This window comes from Hypanus sabinus, chromosome 17 (assembly GCF_030144855.1).
Source record: "Hypanus sabinus isolate sHypSab1 chromosome 17, sHypSab1.hap1, whole genome shotgun sequence".
In the NCBI taxonomy this organism is placed as follows: domain Eukaryota; kingdom Metazoa; phylum Chordata; class Chondrichthyes; order Myliobatiformes; family Dasyatidae; genus Hypanus; species Hypanus sabinus.
Genome location: NC_082722.1, coordinates 18,439,086 through 18,464,014, shown reverse-complemented (window position 1 = coordinate 18,464,014; position 24,929 = coordinate 18,439,086). Strand labels below are relative to the sequence as shown.

General features: G+C 42.6%; 1 protein-coding gene across 2 annotated transcripts; it reads left to right on the top strand.

Moving 5' to 3' along the window:
• The first annotated feature begins 9,238 nt into the window (after positions 1-9,238).
• LOC132406723 (zinc finger protein 319-like) lies at positions 9,239-24,343 on the top strand. 2 transcript variants are annotated; one of them, XM_059992625.1, is made up of 3 exons: positions 9,240-9,520; positions 17,097-18,856; positions 22,726-24,343. In XM_059992625.1, the coding sequence occupies exons 2-3, from the start codon at positions 17,197-17,199 to the stop codon at positions 22,758-22,760; spliced, it is 1,695 nt and encodes a 564-aa protein (XP_059848608.1). In that variant the 5' UTR covers positions 9,240-9,520; positions 17,097-17,196; the 3' UTR covers positions 22,761-24,343. The 2 variants fall into 2 exon arrangements, with proteins under 2 accessions (XP_059848607.1, XP_059848608.1); XM_059992624.1 differs by lacking the exon at positions 22,726-24,343 and having other exon boundaries at positions 9,239-9,520; positions 17,097-22,716.
• The last annotated feature ends 586 nt before the right edge of the window (positions 24,344-24,929 follow it).

Sequence of the window (24,929 nt, the reverse complement as noted above, 5' to 3'; positions counted from 1 at the left end):
GGAGATTTTTGTTATTTGTTGGTTATTTTGCAGGAGGATTTACCTCAGTATTTATCAGTCACTGATCCATCCTCCCAATACAACATACATTTGCGGCAGCACATCTTTGTGCAGAGCTTATTAATACAGGACTTCAAAACTCCCACCCAAGTCAGAGAAACACCTTGAATTATTTTAATAGTAATTTATAGTTTATCTCTTTGATTTTTACTGTTTTGATACAGACCAAAATATATATTCAATTTAGCATAGAGTTATTTTGCATAGAGTTTCACATGAGTACATGGCTTTGTGAGAACAATGCCCATTCTGTCAGCTCTCACTAATATTACAGAGATCTGTAGATAATTTAGATATTGAATGAGAATGGACACCAACAGTATGTTCAAACTTGATTTGAAAAGCATAGACTAAGTTAGGGTAACAGACATAGTGTTGAGTTCTATCCAGGGCCCTTGTGGCACCCTGGTAGCTGGATAATTAACTATTGGTTAAACATTGCTATCAGTTGGTCAGCTATAAATCTGCACATGAGGAAAGTAAAACATCAAGAAGTAGTGATTTTTTGGAAACCATTGATCGAAGGCCACCTTTCCCTCTCATTCACACCACTCATTTCAACTGGTCAGGTTTCAATTTACTGATTTTTTTATTTGGACCATTGTTCCATATCTGTGTTATGTCAGCTTTCATGTGTGGGTGCCCTGCATCATGAAAAAGAAACCTTCAGTTTTGTTACAACTTCCTGCAATGAAAGTAGCAAGGCAGGCAAGTTCTTGCAACATTCCTGTGTTCACGCCTCTCCCCACTGACTCAGCAATCATTCTTCGCTAATTAAGTGCGGGTCGGTGGGACTATGTGAGAGTAAGCATTTGGCACAGACTAGAAGGGCCGAGATGGCCTGTTTCCGTGCTGTAATTGTTATATGGTTATATCAAGAATGCAGCATCAATTTACAGGTGAGCAGCAACCTGTAAGATGGCTTCCAGTCAAGTGGCACCAGCAAAAAATGATTGATCAGGCAACAACTTCCAGATAATCAACCATTTCGGTTTTTTTATGTCTTCTGTTTATCCTTTTTATCTTAACTTTGTTTTTGAGATTGTTGGAGTCCGTGACTGGCAGTCTGTAGTTTGATCGAGTGAGCCAGCACTCTGCTGTCCCCGAGAAAACTCCAGAAGAGAAGCATGAGCATGACTTAGCATGAGGAGAAGCCAAGGGGCCGTGCTCGACCATGTTTCTTAATGATTAAAGTATCAAGGAAGGTTGAAACATCAAGGCAAATGCAGAGTAGCTCGAGCGGTCACACTTCTCAGAGGGGCTGCTGGGTTTGAGTCGCTTCCCTCGGAGCGGCTGCTGGGTTTGAGTCGCTTCCCTCGGAGAGGCCGCTGGGTTTGAGTCGCTTCCCTCGGAGGGGCTGCTGGGTTTGAGTCGCTTCCCTCGGAGGAGCTGCTGGGTTTGAGTCGCTTCCCTCGGAGGGGCCGCTGGGTTTGAGTCGCTTCCCTTGGAGGGGCCGCTGGGTTTGAGTCGCTTCCCTCGGAGGGGCTGCTGGGTTTGAGTCGCTTCCCTCGGAGGAGCTGCTGGGTTTGAGTTGCTTCCCTCGGAGGGGCCGCTGGGTTTGAGTCGCTTCCCTCGGAGGGGCTGCTGGGTTTGAGTCGCTTCCCTCGGAGGAGCTGCTGGGTTTGAGTTGCTCCCCTCAGAAAAGCCGCTGAGTTCAAGTGGTTGCTCTCCCCAATGCTTTTGGAGATATTATCAAAATACTGAGATTTATGGATTGAACTATAGTTCAATGGTGGGCTGGGGATTTGCTATTTGATGTTCTTGTCACTGATTCTCCATGTGGGACATCTGTTAGTTTTTATGCGAGGGCGAGATTGGGGGGTTTGTGAGTTTTGTTTTCTTTTTTCTTTTTGTGCAGAGGGAGGAGAAATTAATGTCTTTTCTTTCAACTATTTCCATGTTTTTTCTTAGAGTACATCTTACAAAGTAAATCTTAGAGTTGTATGAACCTTTGAAGAACCTGGTCTGCTGAATGGTTCCAGCACTTTACTTCAGATTTCTAGCATTTGCAGATTTTAGCTATAAACCTTTGGTTAGTTTTGATCTATTTCAATTAATCCTTCTCCATGGATACTGCCTAACCTGCTGGGCTTCTTCCTTATTTCAGATTTCCAACAATCGCTGTGCTCTTTATATCACAGCTTTTATATCTCCTCTGTTCTCCTTCTTCATGGCATTCTCACTTAGTCAATACCAAGCTGCGCCATCCATTTTCTCGTCATTTTCTCCCTATCAAAGACACTCTTTGTTCCCTTTATACCACAAATTTACTAAAAATATGCTATCTTTTCAAATTTATAGGAAGAAGTACAGTCGACATTCTGTCCTGACGAAGGGTCTCGGCTCGAAACGTCAGCTGTAGTTCTTCCAATTGATGCTGCCTGGCCTGCTGCGTTCCACCAGCATTTTGTGTGTGTTGCTTGAATTTTCAGCATCTGCATATTTCCTCGTGTTTGAACTTTTCAGATTTTCCCATTTCTGACGAAGGATTTTCACCCTGAAATGTCAACTTAATTTCTCACTCCACAGATGCTGTCTTACCTACTGAGCATTTCCAGAATTCTCTGTTTTCATTTAAGATTTACTCTTCAAAAGAACCACAGGCAGGGTTTGTGGTGGAGTGGAAGAGACGTGCCTACAAGAGGACCACAATCTTGTCATTGGGTTAGGAGGCTTCCATGCCTCGATGGCACAGAGAGCTACAATAGCTGGAGTCAGGGTCTTCTGCTTTGGCTCCTGGTAGGGTCACCCATGTTATATCGGTCCAAGGGTAGAGGCCAGACTAGGAGTTGTCCACCAGTTCTCCAGGTTTGGGAATTCAGCTCCAGGCTAACACGGAAACAGCATTGAAAATATCTGTGTGCAATGGTACAGAAATGGAGGAACTTTGTTGCTGCCCTAAATGTCAGCAGCATAACAGGCAATAAGTAAGTAAGTAAGGATGAGAAGTGAGATGAAATGTCAACAAAGGTAATGGTGCTAGGTACAAAGCCTGACGGGCTTGAAAATGCAGAGGATTTATCTGATGTTACCAAAGGAATTTGAAAGGAGTGAAAGTGAGGGAATGCTGGTCAGTGGAATTGTTGAGCTCAGGGTTGAGTTTGGAAGTGGACGGACCTCTGCCTTACTGAGGACAGGTGGCAACTCCGACACCTGCTCATACTGACCCCTGCAAAAGGACCCTACTCTGAGCCATCAGATTCTATCACTGACCTCATCAACTCTAGAGAACTCTCATCCACTGCCACCAAACTCATAGTTCACTTACTTCCTACCTAAATTTCACAAACCTGGCTGTCTTGCTAGGCCCCATTGTCTCTGCCAGCTCCTGCTCTACTGAACTGATATCCACAAACCTCAACTCCATTCTATCCCTTTTGGTTCAGTCCCTTTCCACCTACAGTACATCTGCATTGCTTCACAGGCTTGCAATCTCCAATCTCCAATTCCCTGGCCCTGGCTGCCTCATTTTCACCATGGATAGCACTTCTATCCCTCATCAAGAAGGCCTTAAAGTTCTTTCTCAGCAAAAGACTCAACCACTTCCCCTCCACCACCACACTCCTCTGTCTGGCAGAGCTGGTCCTCACCCTCAACAATTTCTCCCTCGGCTCCTCCCACTTTCTCCAGACTCAAGGGTAGCCATGGATGCACATATGGGCTTCAGCTACACCTGCCTTTTTATTGCCCACATAAAGCAGTGCATATTGCAAGCCTTCGCTGCTAATGCTCCCCAACTCCTCCTGCATTACACTAACAGTTGCTTCCTGCATTCATGTTGAAGTCGACAATTTCATCAACTTCACCTTCAACTTCCACCGTGCCCTAAAATTCACTTAGTTCATTTCTGAAACCTCTCTCCCCTTTCTGTGTCTTCATTTCTGGAGACAAAATGTCTACCAACATCTTTTATAAACCTACTGATTTCCAAGGTTATCTTGACTATAACTCTTTACACCCTGTCCCCTGTAAAAATGCTATCCACTTTCCTGAGTTCCGTTGCCTCCACAACATTTGTTTCCAGGATGAGGCTCTCCTTTCCAGAATATCAGAAATTTCTTGCTTCTTCAAAGAATGGGATTTCCCTATTCATGCTGCCCTCACCTACATGCCAGCGACATCCACCCTCACCCCATTTTCCCACTGTCTTGTCCTCATCAACCACCCCATGAAGCTCCGCATCCAACACGTAATTCTCTGCACTATCCGCCATCTTCAATGGGATCCTGCCACCAAACACGTCGGTACCTCTCCCAACCCCACTACTTTCTGCAGGAATGGCTCCCTCCGTAATTCCCTTGTCCATTTGTGCCTCCCCGACTGATCTCCCTCCAGGCACATCCCTGCAAGTGATAGATATGCTACACTTGCCTATTTACTTCCTCCCTTACCTCCACTCAGAGCCCCACACAGTCCTTATATGTGAGGTAACACTTCACCTGCGAATCTGCTGGGGTAGTCTATTGTATCCAGTGCTCCTGATGCAGCTTGGTGAGACCCGATGTAAACTGATACATTGATTTTTCTAACTTCCTGTAAATTTTGTCCCTCCCCATTCTCTCTTCCATTCCTCACTCTGGCCTCTTACCTCTTCTCCTCACCTGCCTATCACCTTCCCCTGTTGCCCCATTTTCTTCCCTTTCTCCCAAGGTCCTCTCAGATTCCTTCTTCTCCAACCCCTTCCTTTCCCCACCCACCTGGCTCCACCTATTACCTTCTAACTGATTCTTCCTCCCCTCTCCCTCCTTTTTATTCCTGTGTCTTCCCACTTCTTTTCCAGCCCCAAGGAAGCACCTCAACCTGACCTACTGAGTTCCTCCAGTATTTTGCATGTATTGCTCTGAATTTCCAGCATCTGCAGAATTTCTTGAGTTTGGAAGCCGAAGCATGCCTAGCTGGTAAATGGAGTTCTGACTTTCAGGCTTAAGTGAACCTTTGTGGGAAATGGGCTCTTTTTTCCCCTTTCCCTGCAATTAATCACTCAGTTTTCTGTAAGTTTTCCCAGTTGCAAACAATTGGATGGGATCCTCTGTTAGGAGCTGTTATCACATTCAATCCTCAGATATTCTGTGTAGCTATCCTGTCTCCTTAATATTAAAGCAAAGTAATAAAGTAATTAGTAGGTGCTGGTTGGTGATGTAGTGGCATCAGCACTGGACTTCAAGGCATATGTTCCTGAGTTCAAACCCAGCCAGGTCCCAACCTGGGCAGCGCAGAAGGAAGGCCTCTACTTCCATATCTTGCCATGAGGTCATGAAGAGTCAGACTTGACTGAACAACAATGAATTAGTAGGTAAACAGAAAATGTTGGAAGGTGGTCAGGCAGATTCAATGAGAAGAGAAAGAGATTTAATGTTTCAGAGTTGGAAACATAGAAAAAACTACAGCACAATACAGGCCCTTCGGCCCACAAAGTTGTGCCGAACATGTCCCTACCTTAGAAATTACTAGCTTACCTATAGCCCTCTATTTTACTAAGCTCCATGTACCTATCTAAAAGCCTCTTAAAAGACCCTACTGTATCCACCTCCACCACTGTTATGGGCAGCCCATTCCACGCACTCACCATTCTCTGAGTTAAAAAACTTACCCCCGACATCTCCTCTCTACCTACACCCCAGCACCTTAAACCTATGTCCTCTTGTGGCAACCATTTCAGCCCTGGGAAAAAGCCTCTGACTATCCACACGATCTATGCCTCTCATCATCTTGTACTCCTCTATCAGGTCACCTCTCATCCTCCATTGCTCCAAGGAGAAAAGGCTGAGTTCACTCAACCTATTCTCATAAGGCATGCTCCCCAATCCAGGCAACGTCCTTGTAAATCTCCTCTGCGCCCTTTCTATGGCTTCCACATCCTTCCTGTAGTGAGGGGACCAGAACTGAGCACAGTACTCCAAATGGCATCTGACCGGGGTCCTATAAATATACAACAACATTACCTCTCAGCTCCTAAATTCAATTCCATGATTGATGAAGGCCAATACACCATATCCCTTCTTAACCACAGAGTCGACCTGTGCAGCTGCTTTGAGCGTCGTATGGACTTGGACCCCAAGATCCCTCTGATCCTCCACACTGCCAAGAGTCTTACCATTAATACTATATTCTGCCATCATATTTGACCTACCAAAATGAATCACTTCACACTTATCTGGGTTGAACTCCATCTGCCACTTCTCAGCCCTGTTTTGCATCCTATCAATGTCCCGCTGTAACCTCTGACAGCCCTCCACACTATCCACAACACCGCCAACCTTTGTGTCATCAGCAAACTTAGTAACCCATCCCTCCACTTCCTCATCCAGGTTATTTATAAAAATCACAATGAGTAAGTGTCCCAGGACAGATCCCTGAGGTACTCCACTGGTGACCGACCTCCATGCAGAATATGACCTGTCTCTTTGCCTTCTGTGGACAAGCCAGTTCTCGATCCACAAAGCAATGTCCCCTTGGATCCCATGCCTTCTTACTTTCTCAGTCAGCCTTGCATGGGATACCTTATCAAATGCCTTGCTGAAATCCATATACACTACATCTACTGCTCTTCCTTCATCAATGTGTTTAGTCACATCCTCAAAAAATTCAATCAGGCTCGTAAGGCACGGCCTGCCCTTGACAAAGCCATGCTGTCTATTCCTAATCATATTATACCCCAAGTCAAGTCAAGTCAGGTCACTTTTATTGTCATTTTGACCATAACTGCTGGTACAGTAAGTACATAGCAAAAATGAGACGACATTTTTTCAGGACCATGGTGTTACATGACACAGTACAAAAACTAGACTAAACAACATAAAAAACAACACAGAAAAAAACTACACTAGACTACAGGTCTATCGAAGACTGCATAAAGTGCACAAAACAGTGCAGGCATTACGATAAATAATAAACAAGACAATAGGTCAGTAAGGTGTCAGTGCAGGCTCTGTGTATTGAGGAGTCTGATAGCTTGGGGGAAGAAACTATTACATAGTCTGGTCGTGAGAGCCCAAAAGCTTCGGTGCCTTTTCCCAGCTGGCAGAAGGGAGAAGAGTTTGTATGAGGGGTGTGTGGGGTCCTTCATAATGCTGTTTGCTTTGGGATGCAGCATGTAGTGTTAATGTCTGTAATGGCGGGAAGAGATGATCTTCTCAGCTGACCTCACTATCTGCTGCAGGGTCTTGCGATCTGTGATGGTTCAATTTCCGAAACAGGCAGTGATGCAGCTGCTCAGAATACTCTCAATATAACCCCTGTAGAATGTGATGAGGATGGGGGGTGGGAGATGGACTTTCCTCAGCCTTCACAGAAAGTAGAGACCTCTCCAAATGATCATAAATCCTGCCTCTCAGGATCTTCTCCGTCAACTTACCAGCCATTGAGGTAAGACTCACTAGTTTATAATTTCCTGGGCTATCTCTACTCCATTTCTTGAACAAAGGAAAAACATCTGCAACCCTCCAATCCTCTGGAACCTCTCCCATCCCCATTGGTGATGCAAAGATCATCACCAGAGGCTCAGCAATCTCCTCCCTCACCTCCCACAGTAGCCTGGAGTACATCTCATCCGGTAGCGATTTACCCAACTTGATGCTTTCCAAAAGCTCCAGCACATCCTCTTTAATATCTACATGCTCAAGCTTTTCAGTCTGCTACAAGTCATCACTACAATCACTAAGATCCTTTTCCATAGTGAATACTGAAGTAAAGTATTCATTAATTACCTCTGCTATTTCCTCCGGTTCGATGCACACTTTCCCACTGTCACACTTGATAGGTCCTATTCTTTCACATCTGATCCTCTTGCTCTTCACATACTTGTAGAATGCCTTGGGGTTTCCTTAATCCTGCCCATCAAGGCCTTCTCATGGCCCCTTCTGGCTCTCCTAATTTCCTTAAACTCCTTCTTATTAGCCTTATAATCTTCTAGATCTCTAACATTACCTAGCTCTCTGAACCTTTTGTAAGCTTTTCTTCAGATGCCACCTACTTTCAGCAGTTCTTTTGATGAAACTTAATATTTTGGCTTATGTTTTTATCCTTTTTATCACTGGATGCTATATCAACTTCACCCCCTTTTTATTTGTAGGTTTAGAACATTTTACGATTTTGATTGATCTATAAATATTTCAGTTCCTTTTTCCTTTGTTAATTTCTAATCTCTTACTTCCCCTGATACCCAATGACTTCTCAGGTTTTTCACAGTGACTATAATCATTCAGTGCTATTTGTTTTAGTGTTTAATGAAATAAATGTCATCTGAACTTTATTGAACAGTATTTTAAAATGTTTATTATTGATGTTCTACTTCCAGGTTTAACATTATCACTGTTCATTTTATTTTCCTAGGATCAATTTTCTGCCCTTCAAAATCAAGTTCTTTTTCATCAGAATCAGACTCCGGTTTATTATTACTGACATCATGAGATTTGTTGTTTTGCGGCAATAGTACTGTGGAAGGTATTAAAAATTACAATAAATTACAAATATACACACACACACACACACACACACACACACACACACACACACACACACACACACATATATATATATATAAATAATAAGTAAGTCTTGCACTGAGGAAAAATACTGAGGCAGTATTCAAGTATTCATCGTCTGTTCGGAAATCTGATGGATGCCATGTGCACAGATTTGCTGCGGTACAGCAACATCACAGGCATGGAGATTCCAACAACACACACATCAGACCGCGAGGAAATAGTCTGTACAAAGCTATAATGCAGAGAACACAATCAGAGGCAAGTTTACGGTAGTGCAAGTGGTGTTCCTTAGTGTTCTATTGCTGAGGCAGGATTAGGTCACAATCTTTCTGTCTCATTATCTATGTCCTCGTTGGAATAATATTGCCTAGATGGTTTCTTTTACTTTGCCCGCCTTCTGTAGTCTTTTCCCGTTTATTTCTAATAATGAATCCTCTCCGTCGAGTCTTCTTCATAAGAAGACTCCCATACATTAGCAATGCCTTTCTTTTGCTCAACAAAAGGCAGTCTGAAGAACTTTGCCAATATTTTACAAACGTAATTAATTGTTACATTTGTATTTTTAGGATTATAAAGAGGGATTTGGAATCAAAGGTGGGGTAGAAGGTGCAGATGGAAATATGACCGTTGCACACGGGAGGGGAGGAGGAAGGGGCTGCCTGGGATTAACCTGCTGGAGCTGGGGCCGCCAGGGGCAGCAGAGAGTCGGCAGCAATGACAGGAAATCCCGCGGCTGCTCTTGGCTTCCTGTTTACGCGGGCCACTCGACTCCCGGCCAGAGGAGGGGATTTTCGCACTTGGCCGATGATGGGACTGTCCGGCAGCACTTGGAGCCGCTGCCCTGGAGCTTAGCTTGGGTCTCACCGCTTCGCACCTGGCCGAGGGTACGAGGAGGCTCGAGGTGGACCGCGGTTGCCCCCCTCAACCCTGGGCCCGGGGTAGTGCTGGAAGCCGGGGCGGACCGAGGAGCCCAGGTAACAAGCGACGGGAGGCGACCTGCTGAGGGAAGCGCCCGGCGGGTTTCGAAGAGTGAGGTGGCGGGCACGGGGGATGGAGCGGCTGCAGCGGCATCTCCTGCCCCTGCGTCAGGGCCGCTGACTCAACAAGGTGGGCCGGCGGCCATTGTGTCTGCGGCCTGGGCCGGGCACGGAGACAACGGCGCTGGCCGGCGGCAGGAGGTGGGGACACAGGCCCGGGCCCGGAAGGCAGAACTGCGTCCTGGGCCCCAGAGGCCACGCCGCCCCCGGCCCATGTGCCGACTCCTGTACTGCCAACAGCCGCTTGTAGTGAGCTGAGCCCTCGTGTGCCGGTGCAGATCCCCGCTATGGCACCAAGGTGATAATGATTTTCCACTGACAGGTGTGAGTGCATTTCCCCGGCAGTAACTGTTACACTTGCCTCCCTGCATCCCACGCCCCCTGAAAGTACGGGCCGATATCATTGGCCTTATTCCCCTACAGCTCATTGTATTTGCCTCCCCTTCGACTTTGGCAGTTACCCCTGCCTATATACAGTTTTCTCTGATCTTTGCCACCCGTTAACATGGTTGCCCCCTCCCTTGTTGGGAGCTAGAAGTGCAGCTTGCAGGACTTAGGCAGCCAGCAAATATTGCCCCGTCTTAATTAAGCCCCTTTGAATCCTGCAGCCTTTGTTGCAAAGGTGATACACTTCGGTGCGGTTTAAACAGTTCCACAGTTTAGAACGCGCATCCACGAATGAACTGCAGCATGTTTCCAACTCAGGATAGTGCACAAAATAAAGAGGAACTTGCAGGTGGCGGCACGCCTGTCCTCGACGTGTAAGGTCATGGGATTCGGAGGTACTGATGCAGAAGCCATGATGAGTCACTGCAGTGTATTTTACAAATGATGTAGACTGCAGAGAACTATTTTTTTTAACAAGAACTGATGTGTTGGGTGAGCAGGTCACTTTATCCTTCGAGAGCTCGAGCGTTGTAGCTCTACTTAAAGCAAATGGAAAGCTTTCTGTGATGTTTCTTGGAGGCTTCTGGGATGGATATGAGCTGAGTTACAGTTTGTAGGGTACCCAGCCTCTGACTAGATATCATGTATTCGTGTGGGTAGTTCCCGTTTCTGAAGCAGGGCAGCACAGTGGCATAGCCAGAGAGAGCTGCTCCAGTAACTCTGGGTTCAATCCTGACCCCTGGTGCTCAGTGCATATTACACGTTCCCTCTGACTGCTTGTTTTACCTCTGGGTGCTCAGGCCTCTCCTATCCTGAAGATGCAGCCATGCAAAGTTACAAATTGTAAATTGGCCCAAGTGGTAGGGGTGAGTGGAGGAGTTGATGAGTATGAGTTCAGGATAAAATAACAGTGGTGTGTCTTGGTGAGCTGAAGGGCCTGTATCTGCGATGCCTTACTACTGTCACTGTATTCTGGTGGCTGATGGGAATGCTGGAATGTCAAAGGGAAATATTTAGAATATTGAGGAACATTTCTGCTTCGCACTTGTGCGAATGTTGTCCAAGTCAAAATCACTGGCATATCACTGTTGTGAAATTTGTTTTTCTGCAGCAGTGCAGTACATTTTAAAAAATCTAAAAATTACAATAAGAAGCATATTTTAAAAATAAATTAGTAGTACAAAAAGAGAGCAAAAATAGTGAGTTATGTTCGCGGGTTGGTTTATTGTCCATTAAGAAATCTGATATTCCTAAAATGTTGAGCGTGTGTCTTCAGACTTCTGTACCTCCTCTTTATTGGTAGTACTAAGAAAGTTTTTCCTGGGTGATGGGGGGGGGGGGGGGTCTTTAGTAATGGTTGCCAGCTTTTTGAAATATTACCTTTTGAAGACATTCTCAGTGTTGGGGAGGCTACGATGGAGTGGGCTGAGTTTGCAACCCTCTGCAGCTTTTTCCGATGCTGCGCAATAGCCATACTAGATGGTGATGCAATCAATCAGAATGCTTTTCATGGTACATGTGTAGAAATTTGCTAGAGTCTTTGGTGACATACTTTTCTCAAACACCAAATGATATATATCTGCTGGCGTGCCTTCTTATTGCATCAATATGTTGGACCCAGGATAGCTCTTAAGAGCTGTTGACACCCAAGAACTTCAAACTACTCACCCTTTCCTTTGCAGATCCCTCAACGGAAACTGATATGTGTTCCTTCGAATTGCCTTCCTGAAGTTCACAATCGCTTGATCTCACTGACGTTGAGTGCAATGTTTTTGTTGCGACAACTATCCAAGCATCTGCTCTAATTCTCGTACACCCCTCATCACCATCTGAAATTCTGCCAACAATATTTGTATTATTGGCTAATTTATAGATGGCGTGTTGTGCCTAGCCACATAATTGTGGGGGGGGGGGGAGAGAGTGTTAGAGTAGAACAGCAGGCTAAGCACACAATCTTGAGGTGCAGCGGTGTTGATTGTCAGCGAGGAAGAGATCTTGTTGCACGCTGACACCGAAGGCTTTCTTATTTGAGGAGTTGCAAGTGGAATTGAATACTGTACAGACATCAACAGAAAACATTTGATAGCAGAGTTGTTCTAGCAGATTCCCAGCAAGGGGGTATGAGTGTAGTTGCTCACTAGTGGTTGGATATTGTGAAGGCAGTCGCCCATCTTTTCCTTAGCAAGTGTGTATACAGTAATCACCAGTCTTGACCCAAAACATCAGCAGCCCACTTCCCTCCACAGATCCTGCCTGACCTATTGCGTTGTTCCTCTAGCAGTTTTTTGCTCCAGGTATACATTAACCCACTTTGCCATGACAATTATGAATACATTGCTCTTCACTCTTTAATATTTTGAATGCTTACCCCATAGCAGCTGTAAGTGAATTTATCACTTGATTTGTGGTAGCAACATGGGATATAATTTCTCGTTATTGAGCATTGTACAAATATTACACAGATAATTAATTGCCTGCATGCAAAGTCCTTAGTGACACTAGGATTTTTTTTCTTAGGTTAATTGAGGCATGTTAATTGAAGCTTATGAAAATTTTTAACCTGTTGCAGAAGAGGAGTATTTGAAGTATTGAGTTTGTTTGCTCATCAAGAGCAGCTTGAAACAATGAATCTTCTGCTTCAGAACTTGATTGCCCACAAATCTCTGCCCCATTCATTTCAACAGTCAGGACAGTCATGAACTGGCAAATGCAGAAGTGATTACTACCTCACCATTTATAAATCTTGTGTATCTCAGATTCATTTACTTGAAGTGGGGAACAAATTTGTTCCTAATTCCTCTTGCAGTGCTCAAAATCCAAGCACCTGCTGTCCAACTTATTTTTGTAGCCTAGCTTGCAGCACAGAAAAGTGCCAGTGTATTAGAGTGAAGGACAGCTTTTTGCACTAAACTAGTTGGTGTCTTGTAGTTGGTTTTCACAAGTTACTTTGTGACTGTAAATTATGTCAGCACATGTCACTTTAGAGCTGTTCCTTCTAAATTAATATTTTGCATTTTGATTAAATTAAGCAAAGTAATTGTAATTTTTAACCATGTTAGTGTTCAAAAATTATATTGGCAGATTATAATTAGCAACATAATGAAACTTTGCAATGGCAGCAGAAACTTTTACTTCACTTCCTTATTATTAAATGGTGTCACAGGTTTCCTATCAGTGGAAAGTTGTGTTAAAGCTATTTAACCAGAGCACTTCAACTGATTTGAATGCCTACAGCAGTTATACCCGTTCCGGATCGCTTACAGTGAGCTTTGCTGATTAATATTCTGGAGGAGATAAACCTGATCTGATGATTTTTTTTCTGGTGGTGTAACTGAGGGAAGGTTCAGTAGTGCAAGGGTTATAGTTCTGATTGGGCATTCCAAAGAATCCTATCCAAATCCTACCCTGGTAGTTAATGGGAAGCAAGATATCTAATAGTTTGTGGAGTAGGTCTGAGAGAAGAACGTAAATGATTTATTATCACACTTAAAGGTAAAATCCATCTCGACCAGGACTGACTCACATAATTCTTTACCACAACTTAGCCACCATGGTGCACAAATAGAAGTGGTTCCAAAATACATATTTTTGTTTTTCCTCTGGATTCAGGCTGGTTTTTGCAAGAACTCAGAAATCAAAGCCACTCCGATGTAGTTAGTGGCTTTGAGGTAAACTTCATGCAGCTGACTTGTTTTCATCCTGGGAAGTTACTCAACTGAGGATGTGAATTTTCAGACTGACGCCATATTGTTGTCAAATAGTATTGTTATTTTCTAGAAACTGATCAAACCAGAATGATCAGTTAAAAGCATAATGCAAAATGATGAATTTACAATTTAAGGGTATCGATTTGAGGTTTCCTTTTCTATGGCTAATTGATACTGGTACATGATGAGGAAAATCTCTCATAAGACATTAAAGCTGCTACATGTTTGGAGCTTGAGATTATGATCTTAGTTGTACATGGAAATTTTTCATCTGTCAGCACTAGGCCATGACGCTGCCTGAAGGTAAACAGGTTGCTTCCCACTTTGTTTCCACTGCAGCCACTCATCATTATATTATCAGTGCCCTGACCAGGAAAAGAGTTGTCCACAATTTTCTCAGTTCATATTGAACCTGTACGATATTGCAGCACGAACTTAACTTGAAAAGAACGTCATTCAATTGAGATCAAACTGAACTGATGCAAGTCTGATGTTTGCCTGCAACTGCCTTCTTTAACTTCTTCATTCCTTCAGGCAGTTGGCAGACTAGCACCAGAAAGAAAAATGTCGTAGAAAGACCATTGATTTATTAATATCCCTTAAGGCAGAGTACAAGGACATCTTATCCTTGTTCATTCTTTGTCCATTGAAGTCACGTCCAGATCTGAGGGTTGGTCTTCAAGCCCAAGCCCGTGAAGCATCCTTTTCACTCAATGCTTTTCAAAGTATCAAATTTTCTTTGAATGCAAGAGGCCCAGAGTTTTGTGTTAGTTTCCATATGTAGCCAGATAAGTGAGCTGACTGAGGTTAAAAGTCTTCAACAGCATCTCAGTATTTTATTACCTTTGATAACAGCTTCATTATTCAAATATCATGCAGCAATCAATAATGGTTAGCATTTTCTGTTTTTGTTATTTGTGTTACTTATTTTTAATTGAGATTTCAGTACAGTGAGAGATCCCTTCTAGGATCTAGTAATAGGTGCACAGCTTTAGTTGGAATTACCGGTGGATGGCCATTTTTACTTGGCTTTTGTTTACAAGCTGTGCCATAATGATGGTGTTTATGTTTTGAATAATGTTGATCAGAGATTTTCACTGTCATTATTATTGGTTTAAATCTAGTTGGTTGTTCCTGGACACACAAGAGACTGCGGATGTTGATGCAGAGAGCATGTCTTATAAGGATGGGCTGAGTGAGCTAGGGCTTTTCTCTGGAACCAAGGAGGATGAGAGGAGATTTATTGGAGATGATAGGCATAGATTGAGTGGAGAGCCAGAGACTTATTCCCAGTATGCAAATGCCTAACACAGGGGTACATAATTTTAGGTGATTGGCAGAAAATATCGGGGATGTCAGAGGTAAGTTTTTTTTTCACACACACTGTATGGGTGCCAGGGGTGTTGGTAGAAGCAGGACAATTAGGGACATTAAAGAAACTCTTAAATAGGCACATGGCTGGAAGAAAAATGTAGGGCTATGCAGGAGGGAAGGGTTGGATTGATCTTAGATAGCACAACATTGTGGGCTGAAGGGCCTGTGCAATACTGTAGTGTTCTATGTTCTGAAATCTGGAGCAACAAACAATCTGCTGGAGGAACTAGTAAACATTTTGACCCTAAAACATCGATAATCCCTTTCCTCCCACAGACGTGGCATGATCTGCTGAGTTCTTCCAGCAGATTGCTTGTTGTTCCTGGTCACCCCTGGAACTCTCGTTTGATACAGTCAAGGAAGGTCAATACTGCCAGCTTATCCTGGGCAGACATGATGAGTGAAAAAGGACTCAACTGAACCACAACAACTGGGAGAATGCATTGTATGTCATTGACCCAGTTAGCTGGTTGTCTGGGCCATGTAGAGTCTCGGCTATACCTTTGTGTTGATTGTCAGATCACTTTGTATCTTTACCTCTTTAAGGTAAACAGTGAGTTTAGGGTTAAATGCAGTGACTAAATATTTTATGTTGCTTATTCAAAAGCGGCTTCAGACTAGTTGTACACCTGTCTTGGCTTTCTCAATGATGTTAATATATTCACATAAAATTGTCTATCATGCCACCATAGTGGTTATTGCAATGCTATATCATTTTGGGGTGTCGGAGTTCAATTCTGGCATTGTCTGCAAGTAATTTTTATGTTCTTCCCCTGGGTACATGGTGGGTTTCTTCTGCGTGTTCTGGTTTCTTCCCATAGTCTAAAGACTTGCTCTTAAGTAGGTTAATTGGTTGTTGTAAGTTGCCCTATGATTAGGCTAGGATTAAACAGGCGGGTTGCTGGACAGTGTGGCTTGTTGGACAGGAAGAACCTGTTCTACACTATAACTCTAAATAAATAAAATAATGCTGGGCAGTTATTTGGTCCATTGCCCCAGGAATGGTCCAATAACAAAAAAAAATGTATGCACAGTATCAGTACTGCTCTGTCAGTGATGGGGCCGCCTTGTCCAACAGAACCCCCCAAAAGTGTTCACGTTATCAAATTACATTCTAGTAATGGTAGATAAAGATCTATTATTATCTTTTACCGCGGAGGGGAGGGGTGGCAAATATAAATTCACTGATTCCTTATTTTTCCAAGCAGTATTTGTATGAACTATTCCTGTTACCTTTTACCTGAGTACATCAAGATAACTTTTAAATATGCTTCGAGTTCATCTGCAAGATCTTGTTGCAAATGTGATTTTGGGCCAGAATGAAAAACATAAGAATTTATTGGGCAAGGTTACATTGTGTCACATTACTAGTAATAGTAATTTTTGTCTTTAATTTTCCAAAAACACACCCATCCATCATTTCTATTATAATTAACTTAATTAAAAAATAATTTTTGCCATTTGCCTACCTTTTTCACCCTCCTTCCCCTGATTACCTCCAAATTCCCTGAACACCTTCCCCCATCAGTTAAGTTCTCTTCCTATTTTGTTTGTATTCTTCCCAAAGTCATCACAATTCCTCTTATTTCTTTAGCTGCTCTGATTTCTTTTTGGTACTTTGAGGAACTTCCTATAAGTTTTACATGATAATCTTTAGAACAGAGATGAGAAGGAATTTCTTTAACCAGAGGGTAGTAATCTGCAATTCATTGCCACAGATGACTGTGGAGGCCAAGGCATTGAGTATATTTAAAGTGGAGGTTGATAGGTTCTTGATTAGTCAGTGTGTCAAAGGTTACAGGGAGAAAGCAGGAGAATGGATTTGAGGGAGATGGTGTTAGCCATGATGAAATAGCAGACTAGATGGACCAAATGGCCTAATTCTGCTCTTATGTCTAATAGTGTTATAATGAAGGACACAATCCAATTCTCAAAAGGCACGCTATCTCTGTAGAGACTGTAGCTCTTAGTAACATTTTTACGTTACTTTCTTTATGCAAAATTGCTTTTTACCAAAGCTAATTTGACTATTTTGCTTTTAACAGGTTAGAAAGACTTCTTTCTCAGTGTGGAGTCTTCAAAAGTCCAGGATAAAGTCTTTTGTTTCGTTGTGGGAAACACTTTTCCAATGTGAGCCCATTCAACATGACTGAGTGTTGGGAGGAGCACCCAGCTGCTCCGCCCCTGGTGGAGAACTGTATCCCCCAGAGTAATGAACGAGCCCTTGAGTTTGCGATTGTGTTCCCAGCCGACGCAGCCCTTCAGCAGCATCAGCCCTTGTCAGCTGAGTGCTCCCAGAAATGCAGCATGTGTGGCCAGACCATCACGCAACTCTCCGAGCTCCAGCAGCACCCATGCTTTATTAACATGAATCGATTCTTCCAGTGTGCCCAGTGCCAGAAGACTTTCAGCCAGTCCACTGACCTCTTGCAGCACCATTGTGGACAAGTGGAGGAGAAGCCCTTCATCTGCCACGTTTGCAAGATGGGCTTTTCCCAGCTGTTGGCATTGGTCCAACACCAGAATGTCCACAACGAGAACAATCCCTTCAAGTGCACCATCTGCGGAGAGAACTTCCAGCAGTCCTCGGAGCTCTTCCTGCACCAGAGGGCCCACATCGAAGACCAGCCCTTTGAGTGTACGGTCTGCAAGAAGAAGTTCAAGGATTCCTCTGAGCTGGTCGCCCACCAACAGTTCCATGCGCCCGAGAAGCCCTTCAAATGTAACGTTTGCCAGAAGGGCTTCAAGAAGTCCTCGCAGCTGGTGCGCCACCAGTACATCCATGGTGAGAAGCCCTTCAAGTGCTTGTCCTGTGAGAAGGCCTTCCGGCACGCCTCAGAACTACAGAGGCATCAGCGGGTGCACACCGGAGAACGGCCCTTCAAGTGCACCCAGTGCGACAAGACCTTCAGCCAGTCCTCGCACCTGGCCCACCACCAGCGCATCCACTCGGGTGAACGGCCCTACGATTGCAGCATCTGCCACAAGAGCTTCAAGCATCGCTCGCATCTGGTGCGGCACATGTGCGTGCACGCTGGCGAGGACATGTTCAAGTGTGTCATCTGCCATGCAGGCTTCAAGCAGCCAGGGGAGCTGCTGCAGCACCAGTGCACGGCAGATGCCGAGCGTCCCTACAAGTGCAGCCAGTGTCCCAAGACCTTCAAGCGCGCGTCCTACCTCCAGCACCACCAGCGCGTCCACTCGGGGGAGAGGCCCTTCAAGTGCACCACTTGCCAGATGAGCTTCAAGCAGCTGTACGCACTGGTGCGGCACCAGCGCACCCACACGGGAGACAAGCCGTACAGATGCACTGTATGCGACAAAGGCTTCAGTGAATCCTCGCACCTCCTCTACCACCAACACATCCACACGGGGGAGAGCCTCTTCCAGTGCACGGGCTGCCAGAAGAACTTCAAAGACTCCTCGGAGCTCCTCAGGCACCGGTGCGCCCGGGTAGAAGGCAAGCCTTTCAAGTGTACTGTGTGTCAGAAGGCGTACAAGCGGGTCTCAGCCCTGCAGGTCCATGAAGCCACCCACGTTGAGGAGCGGCCATTCAAGTGCAATGCCTGTGAGAGGCGCTTTGCATGCTCCTCCGAGCTAGTTGAGCACCCGTGCCGCCCTGCCAAGGAAAAGCCCTTGAAATGCAGCGACTGTGAGAAGCGGTTCAAGTATTCATCGGACGTGGAGCGGCATCGGCGTGTGCACACTGGGGACAAACCTTTCAAGTGCATCACTTGTGACAAGGGCTTTAAGCAGAAGGAGCACCTGATAAAGCACCAGAATGTCCACGCCAGGGAGAGTCAGTGTAAGTGCACGTGGTGTGGGGAGAGGTTTACAGAGCTGAGCTACCTACAGGAGCACTGCCTTCAGCACACAGCCGAAAACTCCTTTGAAGGTTCTGCTTGTGGACAGTGATAATTTTTTTTTCCCTTTGGAAATTTGATCTTACAAACTGTGGTGCAGATAGGTTTGTACGAGTTGACAGGAGGTGTTGTTCCTTATGGCAGAGTGTCCAAGTCTCATGGGCTTTGTATGATGTATTCATTGGAGCCCCAAGGTCCTCCATCCCTCTATAAAGTTTCCTAACTTTGTTTATACCAATAGATCTTGGTAATCTGACTTAGGAGTTAAATATCAATAAAATCTCCCAAACCCCAGACTCTCAGAAATAAAACAGGGCAAACCAGCAAGTTAGATACATAAGAGCAAATAGAGATGAGCTGGTCAGGTTGCCAGGCTTGTGGAATGCATGTGACCAGAGTTCAGATACTGTCATTTTAGCAATGATCTTGATCACACCAAATTGTTTCCAGTGAACTGTAAACCTTATGGTTTAGTGATCTGGTTTTTGTGTTCCTTTATGCCTTTCCACTGTTGGAAATGGAAAGGCTGTTAAAGTTAGTGCTACAATACTGTTTTTGTGTGTGACAACACTGGAAAGCATCTTCCTTTTCCCCTCTGTCCAACAGAGTTTTGCGATTTGTTTTGCAATTGGTCTTCTGTGATTTTTTTCTTTCACATGTACTCACAATGTCCCCTTCTTTCATGCGATCCTCCTTTCAATGATCAAGTGGGAGGCAAATTAAACTGTAGATGTTGGAATCAAATGAATATAGAAATGCTGGAAGAGCTCAGCCAATGCAACTGCATTTGTGGAAAATGAAACTGGTTAAATTTTTATAACCTCAATATTAACTGTTTTCTCTTTCTACTGGTGCTGTTTGATTGGCTGAGTACTATCAGTGTTTTTGTTTTTTGTAAAGGACTGGAAGCTTGCTTTCATTAACATGAATCCAAAAATGAGTGTTACCATCTATATTCTAATAAAACTGTAATGTGGAAAGAAGCATTTGTGCGTTTTGAGATTGCAGGGTTGTAAGATGTGTGAGCATATAATTAGCGCCATTGTTTCCCTAAAACCGCAGTAGTGCCATCCTTCTATGCTGCAAAGTGTCCAATGCAGGTGTCCCAATTACATTCAAAGCTTTAGAAAAATTTGGTTTGCCTTGCTCTACTTACTGCCTTCTGTTTACACTTTCCCTGGTAACTAGGACCACAGGCCATAACTGAACTCATCCCAATCCTGGGAATTTTCTTGCCCACAGTTCTGTTTTACTGCTGATCCACTTTTCCTGATGGAAAGTTCCTTCCCCACAACTCTTGTTTGAGTAATGTGAATGTTAAAGAAATGGAATGCAATAGGTGAAACTTATTTTGTTACATCTTAAGCTACCTAATTTGCTCAGCGGGCCTGGAGGCTTGGAGTCAGGGCAGCATATTTCTACCAGGTGCCAGCGAATGTCCCTGTGCTGGTGGCTGCCAGGAGATGTGTCAGTGTGGCTCTGAGCTATGGCTTTTCCCCATTGCCAAATCCGTGGCCTTTTAGCATTCCCACATAAAACTGGAGCAAGTCATTTAAACAGAGTAATTTAAATGCACAATTCTCCAAGATATGGTATAGCTCCAGTGTCCCATGCAATTGTGCTCACTTGGGTTACAGTTGCTGCTAGTTGCACCTTAAAGCAAATTTGTAAATTATCACACACACAGCTTAATAGTTCTCAAGTAAAATCTGAACTGAAATATTTTCTTAAATGGGTTAGACTCTTCGACAGTTAATATTAGATGAAAAATTATCTGTGGTTGAGTGTTTTATGATACTGAAAGCTGCAAGTTCTGTGGTGGCTTTGGTTTGGATCAGGTTGATGGGACATGTACTGAGAAGACAGTTGTCTCTGGCCTGTGACCCATAGGCTACAATAGTTGGAGCATTGTGAATTATTTTCAGAATTCTATTGCAAATGTATAATTGAAAATAGATTTTAATTTATGTATTTTAAAATTGCTTGATAACTAGTGCTACATTTTACTGCTGCAACCTGTTAAACTTGAGTTCTGTTTTTTTAAAATTTTTGGTCATATTAGCTTCGGCGACAGAAAGATGGGTTCATGAGCAAGTCTTTCGAAAGCACTAGTTTTAACAAGAATATTTGATATAAATGTCCTTGTCATTATTGGAAAGGAAACCACAAACAGTTTTTTTTATGGGTTTTTTGCCATTTCAACGTCTACAGTCTGAATATAACACAGGATGGATGTGAAGTTATGGACACAGCAGAGCTGGAATGACAAGTCTCCTTTGAAAATGAACCTGCACCACAGAAAGTTGGGCAAGAAGTCAGCCAAACATGATCTATCACCTTAAGTGATTGCAGTCTTTACAAAGGTGGACTTTTGATGAGAAGAGTGGTATGTTTTTGCCAATTGAATCAAGGCTGTTGTCATTTTGTGTCATCTCCATTTTGTAAGCACTAACAGTTTGCTAATGCAGATGCTAAAATGAAAAGCAGATTAATAAAAATTGAGTAGAATTAATATACTGTCTTATCAAAATAGTTTCAAGCTGCCTATAGGATGTCTCCACGGTTACCAGTGTTTTTAGGAATGTAAAAGAGCTGTCTCTCCTGCTGTTGCGCATGGCTAATTGCAGAAAATGGGATTGTAGATAATCTACATCCGTGCTGAGTGTAAAGAGAGTATTTGATTGTAAGCTGTCAAGCAGGAAACTGAGTGCAAACTACATAGCATGTTAACTCTCAATTCCGTTGGCTTACCATTGAATATTCTCATACCACAAGTGTGATGTGTTTTTAAAAGAAGTGTCACAGAAAGTTGTTTTTTATTTTATTACAAATGAATTTTATTTTGTCTGGGCTACCATAGATACAAGATGACAAGTGATTTACTTTCAGGGTTCAGGTGACACCATAAACCATACAGTTGTTTGATGTAATCAGAACCCAGAGAATGAATTACAGCCTGATACTCTTGCCACTTGTAATTTTTTTATTAATATACATAGTCTTAATAAAATTAAATAAATACTAATGAAATTTAATGGTGCCGACTGATATGATTACTGCAGAATATAACAGTTGATTCACAGGAAACTATAATAAAGCAATTTTGTTCTTCTGAAGGAGAATGAGAAGGGAATTGATTTTGGAACCAGCTGTGGGATCAATCAATCTTTAAGTGGATAATGTTAGATTTGGACCATAATAATGTTTCTCTTTTTTACTAGAGCTATAATTATCAGCCTTATAATGGTTCTAATTGAATGTGAGCAACAGGGTGTTGTGTAAATTCTCTTCAATTACTTTTTAGCATCATGATCAAACTGATCTTTCTCTAAGTTCCTATTTGCAAATGGTATTTTCATTGGCTTTTCTTCAGATGTAACTATTTGATAGACTATGAATTAATCTTTCTAGGAAACTGTTTCTTTAGACATACCGGTCTAACCAGATGTAACATCCTACCAATGTTAAACATAGGCTGAGAATTGTTGAGAATGTACTGTTAATCTGACATTTGTTTAGCCAACACATTTAGAAGTTTGAACTCTTTTCCCTCAAGGTTTTACAGGAAGAAGAAAAATGAAGAGATGAATCGTATTTGTGTCTCCTAGACAGATCTCACATGAGAAGCTCAGCACCTTGGCTAAACGTGTTGTACCTCATATTGATTTTGTCTATTCCCTTTTGGACCTTGTACTCCTAATTACTGCCCCAGAATATTTAATTTGGGAAGGTCGTGTCAACCTGTTAGCATTGACAAGTGTTACATTGTAAAAGTCACTGATGAAGTTTTGTTTTATTTTCTCTGTCGTAGATCTCCTTTTGTACATGAAGTCTGAAGTCACCTGAACGGGGAAAGAATCTTGCCATTTAAAAAGAAATTCAACTTGCTCATCATTGGACATTTGGCAGAAATTTGTGTTTAGATCCCATTCTAATTTTTTTTTATATATATAATTGCATGCACTCTGCTACCAGGAAAACCTGGGTTTCATTTTGATAGACAGAACATCTCCATTGTGACAACAGAACTACAGGACACTAGCACAGCTCTTAAGCCAGGTTGAAAGAAATTCTTGCACAATGAGTCAATTAATAACCTAACCTTCAGTAAATGGCCTGAGTCTAGAAGGTGATTGATAGACAACTTGCTCTCTTCTGAACACAAAAAGGGTGGCACTAAGTACAAAATGGTTACAGAAAAAATGCAAATACATTACATGTACAAATAATATTTAACTAAAATATCAATTTTTATGAAATCATATATCTACAGCAGCTGCATAAAACTGTACAAAAGATGCACTGAAACTTTCCAGTACTAAACAATAACTGGGGATTTCTGTTTGAGAGAGCTAATGTAGCAGAGGATAACAATATTTAAAACCTTAGGCTGCAAAAGTAAGTGGAAGGAGGAGAAGAATATGGATGTACAGTATGTATGGGAAATATGAGGTGTATTAAGGAATAATAATATATACTTATAAATTGAAATCTGTAAAAAAAAAAATTAAAAATGCATAGGAAAGAACCTGTGCATCCATATCTCTTCCAAGTAATTAGATTAATATGCTAAACAAGGAATGTGTCTTAATACCCTTTGATGATATAATTGGAAGCAAAACTAATTTAGAAGAAAGAGTTTCATTCATTCTTGCAGTTCTGTGTTAAATTTATTTTCCTGTATTTTTTGTTAAAAATGTAACAAAAGAATAAGTGTGTGGAAGACTAAATGTGTGGGAGCCCATGGTCAGAACTTGGAGAACCCATTGTTGCTATATTAATATTGTCACAGTAGGTTTTTGAATGAGGCTACAAATGATAGCTACATAGGTGTGTGCTGATTAAGTGGTGAATATTAGTTTACGGGTTTGGGATATGTGGAAATCATGTTGAGATGTTTCATAATGTAAGCAATTCAAATAGTGTTGTTCCACACAAGTCAGCATGGTTTGGTCTGCTTATTAACAAAGTTCTTCGGAGCAAAAGACAGGGCAGCCAAAATGATACTGGATAAGAGGATTTTTTTTAAAAAAATAAGGAGATATAGTTGGAATCCTTGATCTGGATGGATTGTAAATGTAAGTATGAAATGTAGTAAGGAGATATAGCAGAGAGTTTAACATAATTAAAACAGGAAATAGAGAAATGGCTGATAGTTAATGTGATTCCTGTATATTTTTAAATAAAAGCTAACACAAACCCAGTGACCTTTTGAACACTAATGATGATGGGAAGTAGTTTAGAATTCTTCCTTGGAATGATCACCAGAAATGTAAAAGCATGTTATCTAAATGGAAAGTCATTATCAACTATCTACAATGACTTCTCTGAAGAAGTAACAGAAAATGTATGTAGAGTTGCGACAAGTAACATTATTGGTAACAATTGGGTTTTGAAGGTGAGGAATTAAACTTAGGCAGGTTTGCAAATGATCCGTGACATTATTTATACATGGTTTAAATTTCAATATTTAAATTCCATAGCAAATTAGCACTTCGAGAGGAGTGCTTCAAAATAAGATTTAATAAACTGGTTAAAAAGGGAATGCTGATGGACAACATTTGCAAGGCAGTTCATTTTGAAAGTGAGTATAAATGAGCTATTCATTGAAATGTAAGTGATTAAGAATGGATCAGAGGGTATAGGATAGATTTTGGGTAGTCTTTTAAAGTTGAGAATGACTTGTTTTCTGTTCAGTGGAACACACATAAAATGCTGGAGGAACTTAGCAAGTCAGGCATTGGGGAGGGATGAGTAGAGGGGGCCCTAATCATCACTCCCAACTGATCTTCCTCCCAACACTTACCTTTGCAAGTGTGACAAGTGCTACACCTACTCCCTATCCATCATTCAGCCCCCAAACAGTTCCTCAAGGTGAGGTGTCAGTCTGTCAGGGTCATCTATAATGGTGCTGCCAGTGCGGTGAGATCCGTCACAGATTGGGGGTGGCTTTGTCAAGCACCTTGGCTTTGATTACAGCAAAATGCAGGAATTCCTGGTGGCCACTAGTTTCAA